We start from the raw sequence: 14,644 nt of genomic DNA on the forward strand, positions 1-14,644 counted from the left end.
CTGCGTCGCACAAAGACACGGTGGTTGGAACCAAAGATCTCAAATTTGGACTCATCAGACCAAAGCACAGATTTCCACTGGTCTAATGTCCATTCCTTGTGTTCTTTAGCCCAAACAAGTCTCTTCTGCTTGTTGCCTGTCCTTAGCAGTGGTTTCCTAGCAGATCTTCTACCATGAAGGCCTGATTCACACAGTCTCCTCCTAACAGTTGTTCTAGAGATGTGTCTGCTGCTAGAACTCTGGGTGGCATTGACCTGGTCTCTAATCTGAGCTGCTGTTAACCTGCGATTTCTGAGGCTGGTGACTCGGATGAACTTCTCCTCCGCAGCAGAGGTGACTCTTGGTCTTCCTTTCCTGGGACAGTCCGCATGTCAGCCAGTTTCTTTGTAGCGTTTGATGGTTTTTGTGACTGCACTTGGGGACACTTTCAAAGTGTTCCCAATTTTTTGGACTGACTGACCTTCATTTCTTAAAGTAACGATGGCCACTCGTTTTTCTTTACTTAGCTGCTTTTTTCTTGCCATAATACAAATTCTAACAGTCTATTCAGTAGGACTATCAGCTGTGTATCCACCTGACTTCTCCACAACGCAACTGATGGTCCCAACCCCATTTATAAGGCAAGAAATCCCACTTATTACACCTGACAGGGCACACCTGTGAAGTGAAGACCATTTCAGGTGACTACCTCTAGAAGCTCCTCAAGAGAATGCCAAGAGTGTGCAAAGCAGCAATCAAAGCAAAAGGTGGCTACTTTGAAGAACCTAGAATATGACATATTTTCAGTTGTTTCACACTTTTTTGTTATGTATATAATTCCACATGTGTTAATTCATAGTTTTGATGCCTTCAGTGTGAATCTACAATTGTCATAGTCATGGAAATAAAGAAAACTCTTTGAATAAGAAGGTGTGTCCAAACTTTGGTCTGTACTGTACCTCCACACATCATCCCTCCATCAGATACCTCCACACATCATCCCTCCAGCAGATACCTCCACACATCATCCCTCCAGCAGATACCTCCACACATCACCACTCCAGCAGATACCTCCACACATCATCTCTCCAGCAGATACCTCCACGCACCACCACTCCAGCAGATACCTCCACACATCATCCCTCCATCAGATACCTCCACACATCATCTCTCCAGCAGATACCTCCACACATCACCACTCCAGCAGATACCTCCACACATCACCACTCCAGCAGATACCTCCACACATCACCACTCCAGCAGATACCTCCACACATCACCACTCTAGCAGATACCTCCACACATCCTCCCTCCAGCAGATACCTCCACACATCCTGCCTCCAGCAGATACCTCCACACATCATCCCTCCAGCAGATACCTCCACACATCATCCCTCCAGCAGGTAATTTCTCAAACTGTTCCTCCAGTAGATGCACGCACACATCTTCCTCCCCAGCAAATATCTTCACACATCATCCCTCCAGCAGATACCACCACACATCGTCCCTCTGGCAGATACCTCCACATATCTTCCCTTCACCAGATACCTCCACACATTGTCCCTCCAGCAGGTATTTCCACAAATTGTCCCCCCAGCAGATACCTCCACACATCGGCCCTCCAGCAGATACCTCCACATATCCTTTCTCCAGCAGGTATCACCAAACATTGTCCCTCCAGCAGATATCTTCACAATTAAAGGGGTATTCCGGTTGTTAGTAGTTTTCCTCTATTCTATTGCTGGGACCCCCATTGATCACGAGAACGGGGACCCATACCCCAAGCAGCCCCCGTGAAATGGACAGAGCGGCTGGCTGTGTATGGGTGGCATCTCTATGGGAGTTCTGGATACAGCGGAGCGCTGTACTTGGCTCTCAAACTCTCGTAGAAATGAATAGAGCGGCCACACGTATGTGCAACCGGCTACTCAATTCATTCCAGGGGGGCTGCAGGGGATATGGGTCCCCTGTTCTTGTGATCGGTGGGGGTCCCCAATGGTAGGAACCTGACTGAACTGATAGTGGATAACTTCTAATAACCAGAATACCCCTTTAAGCCCCTGTTGCAACCAGGATACAGAACTCACAGGTTTGATGTCACGGTGCAGGAAGCCCACAGAGTGAATGGAATCTATAGACTCAAGGATCTGTTTTCCCAGTCGGAGAGTGGTGCTCATGGTGAAGGTGCCGCGGGGCTGACTCCTGCGCAGATCTGCCAAGTTCCGGCCCTGTGACCAAATCAACATAATCAATAGCGTCAAGTAGGCAGCAGGAGGCTGGTCCTGTCACATACAGTGTCCATGACATAATCATGGCGCTTTCTACACAGCAATCTGACATTATAGATACCGAACTATACAGCACCATATACACACCAAGAAAGACTGCATCGTGTGGCTGTGCCAAACCCCCTGCTGACTCCTGCTATACCTGGTGCTATAATACCTCTACCGTCTATTCTCCATCAACTCCAAACCCTCTGCTGACTCCTGCTATACCCGGTGCTATAATACCTCTACCCTCTAGTCTCCATCAACTCCAAACCCTCTGCTGACACCTGCTATACCCGGTGCTATAATACCTCTACCCTCTAGTCTCCATCAACTCCAAACCCCCTGCTGACACCTGCTATACCTGGAGCTATAATACCTCTACCCTCTAGTCTCCATCAACTCCAAACCCTCTGCTGACACCTGCTGTACCTGGTGCTATAATACCTCTACCCTCTAGTCTCCATCAACTCCAAACCTTCTGCTGACACCTGCTATACCTGGTGCTATAATACCTCTACCCTCTAGTCTCCATCAACTCCAAACCCTCTGCTGACACCTGCTGATATCTGGTGCTATAATACCTCTACCCTCTAGTCTCCATCAACTCCAAACCCTCTGCTGACACCTGCTATACCTGGTGCTATAATACCTCTACCGTCTAGTCTCCATCAACTCCAAACCCTCTGCTGACTCCTGCTATACCCGGTGCTATAATACCTCTACCCTCTAGTCTCCATCAACTCCAAACCCCCTGCTGACTCCTGCTATACCTGGTGCTATAATACCTCTACCGTCTAGTCTCCATCAACTCCAAACCCTCTGCTGACACCTGCTATACCCGGTGCTATAATACCTCTACCCTCTAGTCTCCATCAACTCCAAACCCTCTGCTGACACCTGCTATACCCGGTGCTATAATACCTCTACCCTCTAGTCTCCATCAACTCCAAACCCTCTGCTGACACCTGCTATACCCGGTGCTATTCTACCTCTACCCTCTAGTCTCCATCAACTCCAAACCCTCTGCTGACACCTGCTGATATCTGGTGCTATTCTACCTTTACCCTCTAGTCTACATCAACTCCAAACCCTCTGCTGACACCTGCTATACCTGGTGCTATTCTACCTTTACCCTCTAGTCTACATCAACTCCAAACCCTCTGCTAACACCTGCTATACCTGGTGCTATAATACCTCTACCCTCTAGTCTCCATCAACTCCAAACCCTCTGCTGACACCTGCTATACCTGGTGCTATAATACCTCTACCCTCTAGTCTCCATCAACTCCAAACCCTCTGCTGTCACCTGCTATACCTGGTGCTATAATACCTCTACCCTCTAGTCTCCATCAACTCCAAACCCTCTGCTGACACCTGCTATACCTGGTGCTATAATACCTCTACTCTCTAGTCTACATCAACTCCAAACCCCCTGCTGACTCCTGGTATACCTGGTGCTATAATACCTCTACTCTCTAGTCTACATCAACTCCAAACCCCCTGCTGACACCTGCTATACCCGGTGCTATAATACCTCTACCCTGTAGTCTCCATCAACTCCAAACCCCCTGCTGACACCTGCTATACCCGGTGCTATAATACCTCTACCCTCTAGTCTCTGTACGCTCCAAACCCTTTGCTGACACCTGCTATACCCGGTGCTATTCTACCTTTACCCTCTAGTCTACATCAACTCCAAACCCTCTGCTGACACCTGCTATACCCGGTGCTACAATACCTCTACCCTCTAGTCTCCATCAACTCCAAACCCTCTGCTGACACCTGCTGATATCTGGTGCTATAATACCTCTACCCTCTAGTCTCCATCAACTCCAAACCCTCTGCTGACACCTGCTATACCCGGTGCTATAATACCTCTACCCTCTAGTCTTCATCAACTTCAAACCCTCTGCTGGCACCTGCTATACCCGGTGCTATAATACCTCCCCCCTCTAGTCTCCATCAACGCCAAACCCTCTGCTGACACCTGCTATACCCGGTGCTATAATACCTCTACCGTCTAGTCTCCATTAACTCCAAACCCCCTGCTGACACCTGCTATACCCGGTGCTATAATACCTCTACCCTCTAGTCTCCATCAACTCCAAACCCTCTGCTGGCACCTGCTATACCCGGTGCTATAATACCTCTACTCTCTAGTCTACATCAACTCCAAACCCCCTGCTGACACCTGCTATACCCGGTGCTATAATACCTCTACCCTCTAGTCTCCATCAACTCCAAACCCCCTGCTGACACCTGCTATACCCGGTGCTATAATACCTCTACCCTCTAGTCTCTGTACGCTCCAAACCCTTTGCTGACACCTGCTATACCCGGTGCTATTCTACCTTTACCCTCTAGTCTACATCAACTCCAAACCCTCTGCTGACACCTGCTATACCCGGTGCTACAATACCTCTACCCTCTAGTCTCCATCAACTCCAAACCCTCTGCTGACACCTGCTGATATCTGGTGCTATAATACCTCTACCCTCTAGTCTACATCAACTCCAAACCCTCTGCTGACACCTGCTATACCTGGTTCTATAATACCTCTACCCTCAAGTCTCCATCAACTCCAAACCTTCTGCTGACACCTGATATACCCGGTGCTATAATACCTCTACCCTCTAGTCTTCATCAACTTCAAACCCCCTGCTGACACCTGCTATACCCGGTGCTATTCTACCTTTACCCTCTAGTCTACATCAACTCCAAACCCTCTGCTGACACCTGCTATACCTGGTGCTATAATACCTCTACCCTCTAGTCTCCATCAACTCCAAACCCTCTGCTGACACCTGCTATACCCGGTGCTATAATACCTCTACCCTCTAGTCTCCATCAACTCCAAACCCTCTGCTGACACCTGCTGATATCTGGTGCTATAATACCTCTACCCTCTAGTCCTCCATCAACTCCAAACCCCCTGCTGACACCTGCTATACCTGTGCTATAATACCTCTACCCTCTAGTCTACATCAACTCCAAACCCTCTGCTGACACCTGCTATACCTGGTGCTATAATACCTCTACCCTCTAGTCTACATCAACTCCAAACCCTCTGCTGACACCTGCTGATATCTGGTGCTATAATACCTCTACCCTCTAGTCTCCATCAACTCCAAACCTTCTGCTGACACCTGCTATACCTGGTGCTACAATACCTCTACCCTCTAGTCTCCATCAACTCCAAACCCTCTGCTGACACCTGCTGATATCTGGTGCTATAATACCTCTACCCTCTAGTCTCCATCAACTCCAAACCCTCTGCTGACACCTGCTGATATCTGGTGCTATAATACCTCTACTCTCTAGTCTACATCAACTCCAAACCCTCTGCTGACACCTGCTATACCCGGTGCTATAATACCTCTACCCTCTAGTCTCCATCAACTCCAAACCCTCTGCTGACACCTGCTATACCTGGTGCTATAATACCTCTATCCTCTAGTCTCCATCAACTCCAAACCCTCTGCTGACACCTGCTTATATCTGGTGCTATTCTATCTATACCCTCTAGTCTCCATCAACTCCAAACCCTCTGCTGACACCTGCTATACCCGGTGCTATAATACCTCTACCCTCTAGTCTCTGTACGCTCCAAACCCTCTGCTGACACCTGCTATAACCGGTGCTATTCTACCTTTACCCTCTAGTCTACATCAACTCCAAACCCTCTGCTGACACCTGCTATACCCGGTGCTATAATACCTCTACCCTCTAGTCTACATCAACTCCAAACCCCCTGCTGACACCTGCTATACCCGGTGCTATAATACCTCTACCCTCTAGTCTCCATCAACTCCAAACCCTCTGCTGACACCTGCTGATATCTGGTGCTATAATACCTCTATCCTCTAGTCTCCATCAACTCCAAACCCCCTGCTGACACCTGCTATACCCGGTGCTATAATACCTCTACTCTCTAGTCTACATCAACTCCAAACCCCCTGCTGACATCTGCTATACCCGGTGCTATAATACCTCTACCCTCTAGTCTCCATCAACTCCAAACCCTCTGCTGACACCTGCTATACCTGGTGCTATAATACCTCTACCCTCTAGTCTACATCAACTCCAAACCCTCTGCTGACACCTGCTATACCTGGTGCTATAATACCTCTACCCTCTAGTCTCCATCAACTCCAAACCTTCCGCTGACACCTGCTATACCCGGTGCTATAATACCTCTACCCTCTAGTCTCCATCAACTCCAATCCCCCTGCAGACACCTGGTATACCTGGTGCTATAATACCTCTACCCTCTAGTATTCATCAACTCCAAACCCTGTGCTGACACCTGCTATACCCGGTGCTATAATACCTCTACCATCTAGTCTCTGTACGCTCCAAACCCTCTGCTGACACCTGCTATACCTGGTGCTATAATACCTCTACCCTCTAGTCTCCATCAACTCCAAACCCTCTGCTGACACCTGCTATACCTGGTGCTATAATACCTCTACCCTCTAGTCTCCATCAACTCCAAACCCTCTGCTGACACCTGCTGATATCTGGTGCTATTCTATCTATACCCTCTAGTCTCCATCAACTCCAAACCCTCTGCTGACACCTGCTATACCCGGTGCTATTCTACCTCTACCCTCTAGTCTACATCAACTCCAAACCCTCTGCTGACACCTGCTATACCTGGTTCTATAATACCTCTACCCTCTAGTCTCCATCAACTCCAAACCCTCTGCTGACACCTGATATACCCGGTGCTATAATACCTCTACCCTCTAGTCTTCATCAACTTCAAACCCCCTGCTGACACCTGCTATACCCGTGCTATTCTACCTTTACCCTCTAGTCTACATCAACTCCAAACCCTCTGCTGACACCTGCTATACCCGGTGCTATAATACCTCTACCCTCTAGTCTCCATCAACTCCAAACCCTCTGCTGACACCTGCTATACCCGGTGCTATAATACCTCTACCCTCTAGTCTCCATCAACTCCAAACCCTCTGCTGACACCTGCTGATATCTGGTGCTATAATACCTCTACCCTCTAGTCTCCATCAACTCCAAACCCCCTGCTGACACCTGCTATACCTGGTGCTATAATACCTCTACCCTCTAGTCTACATCAACTCCAAACCCTCTGCTGACACCTGCTATACCCGGTGCTATAATACCTCTACCCTCTAGTCTACATCAACTCCAAACCCTCTGCTGACACCTGCTGATATCTGGTGCTATAATACCTCTACCCTCTAGTCTCCATCAACTCCAAACCTTCTGCTGACACCTGCTATACCTGGTGCTACAATACCTCTACCCTCTAGTCTCCATCAACTCCAAACCCTCTGCTGACACTGCTATACCTGGTGCTATAATACCTCTACCCTCTAGTCTCCATCAACTCCAAACCCTCTGCTGACACCTGCTGATATCTGGTGCTATAATACCTCTACCCTCTAGTCTCCATCAACTCCAAACCTTCTGCTGACACCTGCTATACCTGGTGCTACAATACCTCTACCCTCTAGTCTCCATCAACTCCAAACCCTCTGCTATCACCTGCTATACCTGGTGCTATAATACCTCTACCCTCTAGTCTCCATCAACTCCAATCCCCCTGCAGACACCTGGTATACCTGGTGCTATAATACCTCTACCCTCTAGTATTCATCAACTCCAAACCCTGTGCTGACACCTGCTATACCCGGTGCTATAATACCTCTACCATCTAGTCTCTGTACGCTCCAAACCCTCTGCTGACACCTGCTATACCTGGTGCTATAATACCTCTACCCTCTAGTCTCCATCAACTCCAAACCCTCTGCTGACACCTGCTATACCTGGTGCTATAATACCTCTACCCTCTAGTCTCCATCAACTCCAATCCCCCTGCAGACACCTGGTATACCTGGTGCTATAATACCTCTACCCTCTAGTATTCATCAACTCCAAACCCTGTGCTGACACCTGCTATACCCGGTGCTATAATACCTCTACCCTCTAGTCTCCATCAACTCCAAACCCTCTGCTGACACCTGCTATACCTGGTGCTATAATACCTCTACCCTCTAGTCTCCATCAACTCCAAACCCTCTGCTGACACCTGCTATACCTGGTGCTATAATACCTCTACCCTCTAGTCTCCATCAACTCCAAACCCTCTGCTGACACCTGCTATACCTGGTGCTATAATACCTCTATCCTCTAGTCTCCATCAACTCCAAACCCTCTGCTGACACCTGCTATACCCGGTGCTATAATACCTCTACCCTCTAGTCTTCATCAACTTCAAACCCTCTGCTGACACCTGCTGTACCCGGTGCTATAATACCTCTACCCTCTAGTCTCTGTACGCTCCAAACCCTCTGCTGACACCTGCTATACCCGGTGCTATTCTACCTTTACCCTCTAGTCTACATCAACTCCAAACCCTCTGCTGACACCTGCTATACCCGGTGCTATAATACCTCTACCCTCTAGTCTCCATCAACTCCAAACCCCCTGCTGACACCTGCTATACCCGGTGCTATAATACCTCTACCCTCTAGTCTCCATCAACTCCAAACCCTCTGCTGACACCTGCTATACCTGGTGCTATAATACCTCTACCCTCTAGTCTACATCAACTCCAAACCCTCTGCTGACACCTGCTATACCTGGTGATATAATACCTCTACCCTCTAGTCTCCATCAACTCCAAACCTTCTGCTGACACCTGCTATACCTGGTGCTATAATACCTCTACCCTCTAGTCTACATCAACTCCAAACCCTCTGCTGACACCTGCTATACCTGGTGCTATAATACCTCTACCCTCTAGTCTCCATCAACTCCAAACCTTCCGCTGACACCTGCTATACCCGGTGCTATAATACCTCTACCCTCTAGTCTCCATCAACTCCAATCCCCCTGCAGACACCTGGTATACCTGGTGCTATAATACCTCTACCCTCTAGTATTCATCAACTCCAAACCCTGTGCTGACACCTGCTATACCCGGTGCTATAATACCTCTACCATCTAGTCTCTGTACGCTCCAAACCCTCTGCTGACACCTGCTATACCTGGTGCTATAATACCGCTACCCTCTAGTCTCCATCAACTCCAAACCCTCTGCTGACACCTGCTATACCTGGTGCTATAATACCTCTACCCTCTAGTCTCCATCAACTCCAAACCCTCTGCTGACACCTGCTATACCTGGTGCTATAATACCTCTACCGTCTAGTCTCCATCAACTCCAAACCCTCTGCTGACACCTGCTATACCTGGTGCTATAATACCTCTACCCTCTAGTCTACATCAGCTCCAAACCATCTGCTGACACCTGCTATACCTGGTGCTATAATACCTCTACCGTCTAGTCTCCATCAACTCCAAACCCTCTGCTGACACCTGCTGATATCTGGTGCTATAATACATCTACCCTCTAGTCTCCATCAACTCCAAACCCTCTGCTGACACCTGCTGATATCTGGTGCTATAATACCTCTACCCTCTAGTCTCCATCAACTCCAAACCCTCTGCTGACACCTGCTATACCCGGTGCTATAATACCTCTACCCTCTAGTCTCCATCAACTCCAAACCCCCTGCTGACACCTGCTATACCCGGTGCTATAATACCTCTACCCTCTAGTCTCCATCAACTCCAAACCCTCTGCTGTCACCTGCTGATATCTGGTGCTATTCTATCTATACCCTCTAGTCTCCATCAACTCCAAACCCTCTGCTGACACCTGCTATACCCGGTGCTATAATACCTCTACCCTCTAGTCTCCATCAACTCCAAACCCTCTGCTGTCACCTGCTATACCCGGTGCTATAATACCTCTACCCTCTAGTCTCCATCAACTCCAAACCCCCTGCTGACACCTGCTGATATCTGGTGCTATAATACCTCTACCCTCTAGTCTCCATCAACGCCAAACCCTCTGCTGACACCTGCTGATATCTGGTGCTATAATACCTCTACCCTCTAGTCTCCATCAACTCCAAACCATCTGCTGACACCTGCTATACCCGGTGCTATAATACCTCTACCCTCTAGCCTACATCAACACCAAACCCCCTGCTGACACCTGCTGATATCTGGTGCTATTCTATCTCTACCCTCTAGTCTTCATCAACTCCAAACCCTCTGCTGACACCTGCTGTACCCAGTGCTATAATACCTCTACCCTCTAGTCTCCATCAACTCCAAACCCTCTGCTGACACCTGCTATACCCGGTGCTATAATACCTCTACCTTCTTGTCTCCATCAACGCCAAACCCTCTGCTGACACCTTCTATATCCGGTGCTATAATACCTCTACCCTCTAGTCTCCATCAACTCCAAACCCTCTGCTGACACCTGCTATATCCGGTGCTATTCTACCTCTACCTTCTAGTCTCCATCAACTCCAAACCCTCTGCTGACACCTTCTATATCCGGTGCTATAATACCTCTACCCTCTAGTCTCCATCAACTCCAAACCCTCTGCTGACACCTGCTATACCCGGTGCTATTCTACCTCTACCTTCTAGTCTCCATCAACTCCAAACCCTCTGCTGACACCTTCTATATCCGGTGCTATAATACCTCTACCCTCTAGTCTCCATCAACGCCAAACCCTCTGCTGACACCTGCTATACCCGGTGCTATAATACCTCTACCCTCTAGTCTCCATCAACGCCAAAAACTCTGCTGACACCTGCTATATCTGGTGCTATACTACCTCTACCCTCTCATCTCCGTACACTCCAAACCCTCTGCTGACACCTGCTATACCTGGTGATATACTACCTCTATATTCTTAGTTCACTGTTTTACCTGAAGTTGCATGACGACATAGTTGAACTTCTCGTTTCTTCCACAGCCTATGAATCTACACACATGATCCTTTCCTGTAGAGACATAAGCAGAGAGGCTCAGGGGGAGGACGCTGTGTTCTCTAACAGGAGCTCCTAGTGAGATCTTCTGTGTCAGCGCATCAACCATGGCTCTAGTCATCACTCCGCCCTAACCTGATTGAGGATGTGAGAGCCGAGGTACACTGGGATATGGGATATATATGGGGTGTAAAGGGAATATAAACAGGGTGTATATGGGATATATATGGCTTGTGTATAGGATATATATGTTATGTAGGGGATATATACAGGCTATATATACAATCTATGTGGTGTATATGGGATATATTAAGTATATATCAGGTCTATATGGAATATATGTTGGGTGTGTATGGAATATTTACAGGGTGTGTGAATGTGAGATTTATAAAGGGTGTCTATGGGACATGTGGGGGTATATATGGGATATATTATGGATATCTATCAGGTCTATATGGCATATATAGAGGGTGTGTATGGGATATATACAGGATACACTGATGAGCAGAAGGGTAACAATATTGAGAACTTTTGACTTTCAGGCTCCTTATCTCATCATCCACTACAGCTTCGGACCTGAGACTCCCATCATCTTATAGACAATCTTCTTGACTATCTCATACACACATTGGACTTGCAGCTATTTAGCATATGATTAGTTCTGTAGATTCTTCTCATGTGACTGCATTGTTACTCTTTTGCTCCTAAAATTCTAAATTTAAATTTTTTATATTTTGTAAATCTAGCTTTGGCTTTCAGCACGACCTGAATCCTTCTGGGCAAGCTCTTCATCAGATTCAAGTCTCAACCAAAATATCTCCCCAGGTCTCTTATACACGTTCCCAGTGTTGGTCATACTGGTCGACTCACTTGGGTATGAATACGGCTTTTTCTTCACCTCTACCCACAAGTCTTGGATTGGGTTAAGGTCTGGGGACTGTGGGGCCGATCCAGCACCTCTACTCCATTGTCACTGAACCATTTCTTGGCCAATCCCGACATATGCTTCTGGTAGTTGGGGCCGATCCAGCACTTCTACTCCATTGTCACTGAACCATTTTTTGGCCAATCTCGATGTATGCTTCGGGTTGTTGTCCTGCTGGAACACTATATCGTATTTTTCATACCCATACTGTAGTACTCGAGTGTAGAAAGTAACTTGTCTTGTAGGACACTCACATATAGCTCAGCATTGAGACCACCATCGATCCTGGTCAAGTATCCAACGCCTTTGGCTGTGAGACAACCCCATATCATCAGGCTTCCTCCACCGTACATGACAGTTCCTTCAGTTTCTCGATCCGCTATCCTCTTTTTCCTTGTTTCTTTCAGACCCATTTTCTCCCATCAGAGCCCAGTCTATTGACTTTCATCTCATGGCTCCAAATCACCTGTTTCCAATCTTCGACTGTTTGTACTTTTTTGTAAACTCGAGCCGACGGTTCTTATGATGATATTGAAGTTGAGGCTTCTTCAGCTTTTTTTCGGGCCACCATTCCAGACTTGTTTAATGTGTGTCGCACGGTTCTTGCATCGACGTCTGTGATCTCACTATTACAAAGCATACGAGCCGCCTGTACTGCCGTGTTTGTCATACCAGAACTGATAGACCTTGTGATGAGCCGACTTGTTGACTCCGATATTTTGCCTGGACGTCCACCTCTTGGCTTTGGAATGGATGGACGGACTTCATTTTGTATTCTTCCTACTGTCACAGCGCTCACATGATGCAGTTTGGCAATTTTTTTGGCCGAGATACCGCTATCGATGAGCTGGATGATGCTGTTCTCTTTTCTTGGGAAATCTTCATGGCGGCTCCTGGATCCAAACCAGTGACCTTTCGCTTGGGAATCCACCTAATAACACACTGAGCTATTAGGGAATGTGAGGACAGGCTGTAATTTGTAGTAAACAAGGAGAAGATTGTTCCACCACCAGGAGAAAAACAGGAACAATGCAGTTACACTGACAAGCAACAGAGTGACAATGCAGTTATACTGACAAGCAACAGAGTGACAATGCAGTTATACTGACAAGCAACAGAGTGACAATGCAGTTATACTGACAAGCAAAAGAGTAACGATGCAGTTACATGAGAAGAATCTGCAGAACTAATCATATGCTGAATAGCTGCACATCCAATGTATGTGTGTGATAGCCGAGATGGTTGTCTATATAATGATTGGAGTTTTCCTCCAGGATTTCCCTGCATTTAGCTCCATCCATCTTCCCATCACCTCTGACCAGCTTCCCTGTCCCTGCTGAAGAAAAGCCCCCCCCAGCATGATGCCACCACCGTCATGTGTCACGGTGGGGATGGTGGGTTCAGGGGGATGTGCAGGGTTAGTTTTCCACCACACACAGTGTTTTGCATTTAGGGCAAAAAAGTTCACTTTTGGTCTTCTCTGACCTGAGCATCTTCTTCTATATGTTTTCTGTGTTCCCTACATAGCATGTGGCAAACTGCAGGCAAGACTTCTTATGGCTTCTTTCAGAAATGTCTTTCTTTTTGCCACTCTTCCATAAAGGCCAAATTGGTGGAGTACATGACTAATAGTTGTCCTGGGGACAGTCTCCCACCTGAGCTGTGGATCTCTGCAGCTCCTCCGTAGTGGCCTCTAATTAGTGCTCTCTTTGTCTGGTCTGTCAGTTTAGGTGGATGGCCATGTCTTGGTAGGTTTGCAGTTGTGCCATACTCCTTCCATTTACAAATTATGGATTGAACAGAGCTCTATGAGATGTTCAGAGCTTGGGATATTTTTTATAACCTAGCCCTGCTTTACACTTCTCCACAACTTTATCCCTGAACTGTCTGGTGTGTTCCTTGGTTTTCATGATGAGGTTTCAACTAACCTCTGAGGCCTTCACAGAACAGCTGGAGTTAGCCTAAAATTACATTACACACATGTGGACTCGATTTACTAATGAGGTGACTTCTCATTTTCTTTTACCTATGGTACTTGGTACTTTGTGTTGGTAGATCACATAAAATACATTTGTGGCAGTAACGTGAAAAAATTTGGAAAAGTTCAAGAGGTAAAAGGCACTGTCTATATGGGATTATGTGTATGGGATTTATATGGGTTGTGTATGGAATATATACAGCGTGTGTGAATATAGGATACATATGGGGCGTATATAGGATGTACATGGGATATAGACGGGTTGTGTATGGGATTTATATGAGGTGTACAGTATATCTGGTATATGCAGGGTGACTATGGGATATATGTGGGGTATATTGTGTGAACAATTATTAGGCAGGTGAACATTTTGACCATATCATCATTTTTCTGTACATTATCCATCTCCAAGCTGTATAAACTCGGATGCTTATTGGATTGAAGCAAATCCCTTTAGGTCTGCCAAAAGAATGAAAGTAAAATGGAGGAGAAATAAAAAAATGTAATTTTTTATTTTTTTTTGCAGATCTTCCATTTTACTGTAAAACAGCTATGGCTAACATCAAGCAGTTTACAGGAACATCCCTTATGTGGTCATCTACTGCTATATAGGCCCACTGCAAGGCTCAGAAGGGAAGGAGGGCA

The 14,644-nt window shown here is 47.0% G+C and overlaps 1 protein-coding gene across 1 annotated transcript in view; it reads right to left on the reverse strand.

Moving 5' to 3' along the window:
* TTBK1 (tau tubulin kinase 1) overlaps positions 1-14,644 on the reverse strand; it is a 196,635-nt gene that overhangs the window by 77,129 nt on the left and 104,862 nt on the right. Inside the window, exons 4-5 of the mRNA XM_044292297.1 lie at positions 11,038-11,111; positions 2,067-2,207 (exon numbers count right to left, since the gene is read on the reverse strand). Of these exons, the coding sequence (XP_044148232.1) occupies positions 2,067-2,207; positions 11,038-11,111 (215 nt within the window). The remainder of the gene's footprint in view (positions 1-2,066; positions 2,208-11,037; positions 11,112-14,644) is intronic.

The sequence above is a fragment of the Bufo gargarizans genome, chromosome 4 (assembly GCF_014858855.1).
Source record: "Bufo gargarizans isolate SCDJY-AF-19 chromosome 4, ASM1485885v1, whole genome shotgun sequence".
NCBI lineage: Eukaryota > Metazoa > Chordata > Amphibia > Anura > Bufonidae > Bufo > Bufo gargarizans.